The sequence below is a fragment of the Bemisia tabaci genome, chromosome 2, assembly GCF_918797505.1.
Source record: "Bemisia tabaci chromosome 2, PGI_BMITA_v3".
In the NCBI taxonomy this organism is placed as follows: domain Eukaryota; kingdom Metazoa; phylum Arthropoda; class Insecta; order Hemiptera; family Aleyrodidae; genus Bemisia; species Bemisia tabaci.
In genome coordinates, this window is record NC_092794.1 from 6,149,872 (window position 1) to 6,160,324 (window position 10,453).

At 40.1% G+C, this 10,453-nt stretch overlaps 1 protein-coding gene across 1 annotated transcript; it reads right to left on the minus strand.

Annotated features, from left to right (window-relative positions):
* Positions 1 to 260: 260 nt before the first annotated feature.
* On the minus strand, positions 261 to 9,548 carry LOC109031866 (uncharacterized). Its single transcript, XM_072296457.1, has 5 exons — positions 9,393 to 9,548; positions 7,323 to 7,507; positions 4,916 to 5,220; positions 2,693 to 2,943; positions 261 to 900 (listed from the first exon to the last, which is right to left on the minus strand). Exons 2-5 carry the CDS (start codon positions 7,499 to 7,501, stop codon positions 691 to 693), a joined length of 945 nt encoding a protein of 314 aa, XP_072152558.1. The 5' UTR covers positions 7,502 to 7,507; positions 9,393 to 9,548; the 3' UTR covers positions 261 to 690.
* Between the last annotated feature and the right edge of the window lie 905 nt (positions 9,549 to 10,453).

Genomic DNA, 10,453 nt, shown 5'->3' on the forward strand with positions numbered 1-10,453 from the left:
GGTGTGCTTGGCAAAAGCTTGTGCATTGAACAATGCGTTACCATTTCATTATACTTTTTATGCGTAATCAGTTTAAATTGACCGATTTTCACGAAAGTAATGTTTCACCTGTGAGTAGACTTCGGGAATTGTTGATGTATTTAACTTGTGCAACGAGAAATTTTAAATTTGCTTGTCTTGTAATATTTCAATTTTCATCATCTCCAGCGGTTCATTTTAAGAGAATCAAATTATTATGCTAGACAGTGTTTCGAAAGAAATTATTAATTTAATTATATTCTTGGTAAGGATAATTACATCAAATAATATTATAATATGTTGGAACGTTTAAGAGAATTACTATAGTTTCCCTTTAAAAGTTGAAGAAGGAGACTTTGGGATCACTGAAAGACAGGTCTGTTCCGAGAGATGCACATTAACAAATGGACTTTTTGAGAGTAAAGAAGCCCCCAAAAAAAATTACAGTAAGAACATAAAAAAGAGTCTGACATGCGTTTTCTGGCGCACATAGAAACGCGCTCAAAATTACTGTAGAATTACCTATCAAATTTTCTGCGGTTTTCTCGTCACGTAACGGTTAAACCCGTTACTTAAGTTGGATTGATTTTCTTACATCTTTCTTACAGCTAATCTGGTTGCGCTAATTTGAGTGCGTAGACCAATTGACGATGGCACGACTAGGCTGATTTTTCAATCGGTTTGACTGATGAGCCGCTGTTTGAGGAGGTTGTAGTACTCGATTTTGGCCTGTTGCGCCTTGGCTTTGAGCTCGAGGACCCGGAGCTCGGCGATGTGTCGTTGTCTGTTCTGCTGGAGCTCGAGTTTGAGCTCGGCCGCCGCCGCTCCCGCCCTCACCTTGGCCAGTCGTCGAAACTCCTCCGTCGTCGACAGGAACTCACTCTGCAACACACAAGTCCGACCCGAACGGGTCACGGAAACGTATTTTGATGCTTGATTCTTGTACATTAGCGAAAAAATATTAAAAGCCGTCCTAACAGCTGCACTGAAAAAAGTGTATGCACAACTGCTGAAAAACATATGGTCGAGAGTCCAGACTCATTGAATTAAATGGACAGAAAAGAAATATTGATTCTCAGATTTTCGTTAAATCAACAGACCACTCAATTAAGAGGCTTGGTTACCTAGTTCATGAATGTATAGACCAGCGCACAGCGTCTATGTCGATGTGTTTGAGCCGACGTCTAGACCATAGATAGGTCACAGTGTCATACGTATATCGACGGTGAGACTACCAACCACGTATCTCGGTTTGCGACGTCGCAGACTTCCTGTCATACTTATATTTTTAAATGAAAAACTACTCAATAGTCCAGTCTTGAAAATTTCTGTGATTTTTACCTCCGTCGACTGAGAAAATTCTAGTAGAAAATTTCAAAGAATGATCATTGATTTGGTCTACTTCAAAAAAATAAAATGGATCGAGCGTAGATTTGTAAACACCGCAAACAGATACGTGGTTTGGAAGTTTCACCGTACGATATGCTCTTTCCATACACGACATGTTTACGGCACATCTCTGCTCTAGTTGTGAAAGCGAGACCGTAAGTACCGACAGTTCATTCCTTGGATTTTCTAAGCAGTTTAGACTCTCACCACATAACCATTTTCTTCAGTGTACTTTCAACGTTCTATATTGACGGAGATATCGCGCTTCAAAAAATTCGGTTCATGACGTCATCCACCGTTGTGGTGACACCCTTGGTTTTTTCCACCTTGCTTTTATTAGTGAGGGAAACACATATTTGCACTGGCTACTAAACGTGTAACTCGAATGAAAGCAAGGTGGAAGAAACCAGGAGCCCACTTGCTCCTTTCTTCAGGAAGGTATATGGTTTACGCAGTGACTGAAATAAATTTCAGGAGATCCCTAACATAGCATTATAAAAAGGAATATTTTAACAAATCTGGAGTAAAATTCAGCAGAATAACTTTGGTAATGAGTCCTGCAAAGTGATTACAAGCGAGAGCCTTTTTTACAAACTAGAGGAAGTACTCTGCAGAATAGCTATAGTTTGGCCTTTAGAAACTCCTCAAAGTGTAAACGAAAGGTAAAACCGAGGGTATGGATTCGATCGACATGAATCGATCGAAAAAACAAAAAAAAAAAAAAACATGAATTGATCGACGTGAGCCGATCGACAAATTACCGAAAAACCGGTGAGGATTCAATCGACACGAATTGATAGAAAATAATGACGTGAACCGATCGACATCGATGCGATCGACAAAATTTGAACCGTTTCCGGATTTGTCAATCTATTCACGGTTGTCTATCGAATGACGTCGTTCGGTTCACGTTTTAGTTTTGTGATCGATTTATGTCGATCGAATTGACACCGTTTTTTTAAATAATTTGTCCATCGATTCCATGTTCTCCACGTAAAACTATCTCTAAATTGGACGTATTTCTATCAAACGGAACAAAGCGCCAATTTGAGTTCCTTTTGAGGAATTTAGAATCCCGGATAGCGCGTTCTGTCAAACGGACCTAAGCGCCATGGAAAAGCATTTCGAGTATAGGACGGCATAGTCCGGACGCCCGATTCCGCCGCCAATCCAAGCCCCCCTCTACCTTCCTCACCCTATGGCGCTTAGGTCCGTTTGATAGAAATACGTCCAATTGAAAAAAAGTTGTATAATATAACGAGTACGTAAGACATAGAGGGCATACCGGTAAGGAAGCTGACTGCATGAATGATGGTAAGGAAGCTGACTCCATGATCGAATCAATCTTAGGTTTTTTCTTGGGTGGAGCAATTGAATCCTGGCCCAGGGTATCCAAGTTGACCTCGTTGTCGTCAACTTTCAGATTGCTCCACTGGGAGGCTGCACCCGAGGGTTTTGGGCAGTTCAAAACTGCGAAGTTCGGATATCCTTCCAGTGCGGTCGCCTCTAACTCCTCGTCGAGGTCCTCTTTGTCACCTGCCGACGAAACAACGAGTTTTATAATCTCACGGTGATCGAAAAGTAAGAGGGTCATTGAGATCTGACAATGCGCACCACTTCGCCTCCAAGTTCTCGCTATGCAACACGCATACCCGCGGAACACGAATAGTTGTATCCAACGATAGTATTGAGAACCTTGAGCACATTCAATGAACCGCTGAGTAGGATTAGAAGTTAAGGTGATTCGATGGACGCTATATTTTGTGTAAGAGAGACATGCGATATATCGCATCGATTGTCTCCATTTTTTCAGCCACTCATCATTTTTCACGAATTTTGAGATCGCAATTCTGTTGTCAGGATACTAAAGAATTCACTTACTAATTTTGACAATCAAATTCAACGTACTAAATGCGTAGTTTTTTTTAGAGGAAAAATATCGCATTTGAGTGTAGTTTCGATATCAGTATCGAGTGCGATATTTGTCGAAATTGGCACTTGAATTCTTTAGTCTCCTGGCAACAGAATTGCGATCTCAAAATTCGACAAAAATGACGAGTATCTGAAAAAATGGAACAAATAGATGCGGTATATCGCATGTCGTTCTGACACAAAATACGGCGTCCATCAAATCACCTTAAGCTTATGCGATACATTTTTCTTCATCAAAATTTTACGTAGATTATAAACGACAGTGGATTGACGGAAAATTTCTACATTTACGTATGAGTAAAATCGCGATTTCCTTGCAAATTTATATGATGAAATCGAAACTCATCGCTATTTTTTACACGATAATATTGCAATGAATCGACGTCGATAAAATCGCGATACATTCTTTTACATACTTCGCAATCGCAACTTATCGCGATCACTGCTACTTGGGATATGGGATCTTCCCTGTGAAAGGTTCGATATATTCAGTTGATCGATTTAGTTTAGTAACTGGTCTACTGAAGGCGTCGCCCCTCTGACGTAAGGACGTATCTCAATGGACCACTAGACAAGGCACAAATTTCAGCATTCTGGTACATGTTTCGTAACTAAAATTTCACGTAGAATACGACGCGCACAACGAAAATTACCGAAATCAACTCCTTCCTAAGATATTTAATGATTCTTGATGCGTGAATTCAAACCACCCGCTCATGAAAACTCAATGCTCTGCGTGATTCACATCGTGCGCTAAACGTTATCATGACAGTCCCTGCGATATAAAAATCTGGCAACCTCAATCTTGACGCTTTGGCTCAGCTGTAGCAAATTGCTTATAGTTTGAACAACACATGGTGGGAAATGAACATTACTCGATTGAGAAGCTTGTTGAAACCGTTGTAGTGCGCGATTTGACTCACGTAGAGCTTTGAGTTTCTTGTCAGCGGGCAGTTCAAATTCCTCGTAACCAATGTGAAATAAAAACGTTAATATCTTCGTTTGGAGTTTGTTTCATTAGTTTTCGTTGCGCGAATCGTGCTCTACGTGCAATTCTGGTGAAGAAACATGTATCAGAATGCTTAAATTCGTACCTCACTGAAAAAAAAAATCTCGGTGACTTTACCAAGAAAAGGGTAAAATTACCAAGAATTCAGGGTTCTATTTGATCCCAGTTTTTTCTTGGTAAAATTACCATTTATGGAATTGGTAATTTTACCGAGAAATCTCGGTATAATAATTATTGAACTTTCTCGGTAATTTTACTGGACCTTGGTAAAAACGCCAATATTTCTTATCGACTATGGTAGAATTACCGAGATAAAATGGCAAAGTTACCGGGAATTGATTACCAATAAAAGTGGTATTCTTACCTGAAAAAAACAGTAAAAATACCGGTTTTTAGGTAAGTTTACCAGTCAGTCTTGGTAAAATTACCAATAATTGGTAAAAAAAGTGAGATTGTATAGGTACCAACGGACCTTGGTAAAGACGCCGAGAATTTTTTTCCAGTGTTCGGTCAGAAGAGCGACGGTTTATGTGAAAAGCATTGAGGAAAGAAGCGGAGATGGCTCACCGGTTTCATCGGCGACGACCTGGAACTCGGCGAGGGCGTCGGTATCGGCGTCGGCGTCCGCGTTGGCGGCGTCGCCCGGCTGGGCGGAGGCGGAGGCGGAGGAGGTTTTCTGCTCGTAGAGGAGGCGGATCTTCTCGAAGAGCTGGATCGGGATCTTGAAGGTTCCGCTCTCGTTGACCGGCTCCCAGTCGATCTCGAAGACCCCCTTGTCCACGCACTTCTTTATCCGGTGCTTGATGTTCTCGTACAGGGTCTTCATCTGGGTCAGAGTTCGCCGCGAGTTCCCTACCCGCTCGTGGAAGTCCCTGCGCAACCACACATGCAAAATTTCAAGGAACTTTCAACATTATATACCATGTAATTGGAGCCCAAGTAGCAGTGATCGCGATAAATAGCGATTTTATCGGTTGGTTATCGCGATTATATCGGTGGCAACATATCGAGATATTATCGCATTAAACATTGCGATATATGGCGATTAAATCGCTACACATCGCAATTTTTGGTTCGATAAAATCGCGGTCAACTTTCGTCGATAAAATCGAGATTAAATCGCCATTTATCGCGATTTTTATTTCGAAAATATCGCAATAAATTGACGCACTGAAAAAAAAACTCCGGCCGTGGGAGCCGCAATTACGGGCTATATAGACGTACCGTCCGTTCCGGGCTCAAAGGTCGAGAATTCCGGCTGCTGGAGGCGTAGCTTCGATTCCTCCGGGTTCAGAGGCCGAAGCTACGGCTCTAGCAGCCGGAATTTTCGGCCTTTGAGCCCGGAACGGACGGTATGTCTATATAGCCCGTAATTGCGGCTCCCACGGCCGGAGTTTTCTTTTCAGTGGGGACGATAAAATCGCGATTTTATCTTGATAATTTCGAGAATAATCGCTCAGATGTTGATGATCGTAGCGATTTTATCGCCGATACAATTGCAATATATCCCGATTTTTCCTTTGAAAAATGCTACTTGGGAGGGTATGGATTCGATTGATACCTACACTGAAAAAAAAAAAAATACGGGCTGTATTGACATACCGTCCGTTTCGGGCTCAGAGGCTGAAAATTACGGGTGCTGAAGCCGAAGCTTTGATTGTTCCGGGTGCTCCGCCCGGAACTTCCGACCTCTGAGCCCGAACAAAGGTATGTCTATATCCCCGTAAGTATGGCTTCCGCGGCCGGATTTTTTTTTTCAGTTTATGAATCTATCGAAAAAGAAAACAGTGAAACGATCGACGTGAACATGACGATCGACGAATTATCAAAACACCGGTGTCGATTCGATCGACGTGAAGCCATCGACAAAATTCGATTGATGCATGGGTTTTGTCAAACGATTCACGGATTTGTCGATCTACTCACGGGTTTTTTCGAACAATTAACAGGTTTGTTGATCGATTCACCGTTATCGATCGATTCGCGTTTTTATTTTTCAATCGATCCATGTCGATCGAATCGACACCGGTTTTTTGATGATTTGTCGATCGATTCACGTTTTCATTTTTCGATCGAATCCATGCCCTCCTATATGAAATTTCGTGATTTTTATGCATTTTTTAAAACCTCTGTAATCAACTTAGAATGTCATGAAACGCATAGAAACAGTAATCTAAATTACTTAAGTATGAAATTTTGAAAATAAAATATCATGAGTCGAATTTCGAAATCTCTTATTAAATCATCGGATAACTGTTGCAGGTTGCATACGCAGCCCCTGAAAACCCGTTGAAATTTTATGGACCTAGGCAACCTTCTTGTGCGTAACAAGAGCCATAGGTACTGCCCAAATTATGCTTACTTTTGTAAATTGCGTGGGTAGAGAATTTGCAGATGTTTGAAATTTTGTAAATTATTGTTTAAAATGAAATAACGAAGAGAACTGAGCATGAGAATATCCTTGGTTTCTAAATTGAAAAATTACTGCAGAAGGTATGACAAAATGACCCATTCTGCTAAAACAAATGTGTTTAAATGGAAAATGTCACCAAAGGACGTCACAAGGCGGTTTATTTTCTCATTTTTAAATCTACTTGTCTACAATTTCCCATTTCAGAAAAAAATATGAAAAATACTGCGAACTCAGCTCATTAAGAACTCTCAGATGAATCAATACCATTTTTTCGTGCAAATTCTCCATTGCCAGATTTGAGAGGGGGTCAAGAATTGCCCTCAGCGCTACCCCTCTTTGGATTTCCTTCGTTAGAAATAAACAGACAAAGGTCCTTCAGTTTTTAAAATTAAAATTTCGAAACAAAACTTGTATCCCTGAGAAATTAAAAAAGAAATTATACAACAAGCAAACCCATTGTTTTCTAAAAAAAAAACTCGATTTCTTCCTGCTGAACTCAAGTAAGCGTCAAACTTTTAAAAAACGAATAGATCAAACAGGTGCGCGATATTGACATGTTACCTGAGTAGAGCTTTCCACGTTTCTCTTTTCATGATGTTATTTTCTTTATTTTGCGAGCGGTCCTCGTGCAAGGATTTATATTTGTTCACGAGTAGATCGATGAAGATACATTTTTCCTCCGAAGTGAAGTTATCGGTCCGCTTGCCTTTCAGACACTGGTTGATAGTCCTCTGGTCCATCTCCAGCTGCGAATCAAAGAAATATAGTTTCAGCGAACGTGCCCTAAACATATACTCGTAATTGCAAAAGAAACATTCGAATGGTGTAAAATCCCCCCCCCCCCCAACACACACATATGAAAACAATAAAATATTTTTGATACACGTAATGAACGTTCCTCCTCGCGATATTCAGGTGCTTCAAATTGATTTGCGAATAAAATCCTCAGAAAAATTGGAATATAATGATAAGTTTCCCGGAAAATGTGCGATTTATCAGAGGAAATGTGACAACGCTCAAAAGATTATAATTTTATTTTTCCTAGGCACTGAGTAGTACCTTAGTAAGCTCCTAAGTAGTAAGCTCCTTCTCAGGGCCGGACTAAGGGGATGGCCACATGGGCCGCGGCCCATGGCGGCAAATCTAGGGGGCGGCAAATTTTGCAATTTTTTTAAATAGAGGTATTAAAAAAAATCGAATTTAGAAAAAAAAATTACAAACGAGAAAAGGCAACAAAATCTCTCATTTTCTGAGAGTATAGTAATTTCTAATTTTGTCGTCTTCAGTGATACAAGAGACAGCACCTTTAATTAGTCGAGCTAAGAGAGAAACCAAACACGCAATTTGGCCTAGAACGGCGCGACTTGATTCGGACGAGAAATGATGACGAGGACTTGAGATGAAAAGGAGAAGCCCTCGGCGCGGCGGTCGGCATGTAACACATATTAGCGCCTACAAGACTGCACGAATACTTCACGCATTGCATCAAACACAGTGCGGTCACTGCAGTCAACGTGAAACGGATAGCGCCTACAAGACTGTCGGAATACTTCACGCATTGCGCCAAACACAGTGCAGTCTGCGCGGCGCGGCGGCGGAAGTTAAAATCATTAAACTACATTTATGTTTGTTCTTTCATAATTTTTTCGTTCATTTCTTATGAATGGAAGGCCTTGTCCACACAGAGATAGGTTTACGGAACTTAACTTTCGCGCAAAGTTCCGTGAACTTTTGCTAGTAGTGTTGACACGGCTTTCCCAAAAAATGTGTCCAACACAAGTAAACGCGTCTTCTGCATCCTTCCCCCGCTGGCACGTTCACTTGATGGTTTATATTGATGTTTCAAAACGAATGAGAAGGGGGCGGCAAAATACAGGCAGCCCATGGGCGGCAAGTAGGTAAATCCTTCCCTGTAGGACTCCGTTTCTTTTATGGTTTAAAATTACCAGTTAATCATACTTTGGAATGTATAGCGAACGATTTGAACAAAATGAATCAAGGTAAATACACATTAGGGCATATTCCTCGACTATTTCGTATCTATAATAAAAGAGGAAGATTCTTCCAAAACTTCAAATTTCGACAGCGCATATAGATGGAAATCATACTTTTATCGAGTAGACATTTTTTCGTGCCTTAAAAATATTTCTGGCAACAGAAACTGCCAGCCCACTTTGAAAATTATGAGGTAAAAATAAAGATATTCTAAAATTAGTAAAATTATGTGCTCATGCGAAATACAAAGGTAGTTATCAGTTGCAATGTCAACCAAATCTGCCGTGCAAACGAAGAACGCCGTATGAAAATTCGAAGGTTGCCAAATTTCCCTGGATAAAACCTGTTTTTTTTTAGGAAAGTAGCACATTTTCCCTTGAAATTTCAAATTTTCATACGTTTTACATAAAATTTCGAATAAAATTATCTGAAAATTTTAAGGAAAAATATTCAAGATTATTCCACTTCTGCTTTTTATCGAAAGAAATATGGCAACGTCCAAAGGCTCATGCGTTCTTCCTTAGCACGGCAGAAATAATTGGAATCTGAGTCCGCTTTAAAACTTGAAACACGTATAAATTAAAATGGAATATTTTTTCTATGTTTATCAATAAAAATCAAAAATCGAAAACAAACCTTTATCTGATTTTAGAAACTTTCACCGTCTTTAAAATGTCGGCTGATACAAAGTTTTCTTTGAAAATCACAAGAATTCACAAGTTTGAACAAAAATCACACGAAAGAGACATGTTTCGAACCTTCAGTAAAACCAGAAAACAAACTGACAGCGTTTAGATTCTCGAGCAAAATCTGTTCATATTCCTCGGTGCGGAGGAGAGGAAGAAGAAGAACTCAATTTTCAATTCTCCATTGCTGCCTAATTTCAACTGTAGCGTCACATTTCCAATTATTTACTTTTATCACATAGTTATGTTCCTGGCAAAATTGAGGGGCTTGGAGGACAAGGTACATTAAAGCAGTCTATGCTGTTTCGAGAAATACGTGTTTGAAGTTTCGAAATTACATGCGGATCCCTACGGCAGAAAGAAAGTTCAAACTGACATTTTGATGCTAAAAAAATTGGGAGCGAATTTTTCACAGAATATCACTGCAATCAAATTTAGCATAACTAAATGAGATGAGGCTGCCTAATTTCTTTCAATGTTTCTCTTATTTTCACAGGAAAATTAACAATGAATGACGCTCTGACTTGAGACTTTGTGAGTATTTCTTCATGATGTGAGGTACATTTGAAAAACAAGAAACAAGAGAGGAAATTGAGCTCGGTGAAATGCATTTCGGCTGATTAATCGATTCTATACCACAGTTTCAAAGGGATAGATATCGATAATCGATCATTCACGCCTCGCTATTGCTCAACGCCCTTCAGCATCCTGAATAGACTGAACTTCTTCCGATGTTTCAGTCTGGTTGTTCTGAAACAAAAGAACTTCAGCATCGAGCACCGAAATCTTTGCCTCGGCAATGGACTCGTCAGAATACGAAGTTTTCACATTAAACATGAATGTTCATGCATCAGATTATTCCCTCAAAGACAAGAACGCGAACTTTTTTACGAGCAGCGAAAGCTTTCGGGTCTTTTAAGGAGCGATCAGAAGGATTTTCAGGGGAAGATATTTTAACGAGCGTCGTCATGCTAAGAAAGAACATTTCAACCTCCAGACGTTGCCGAATTC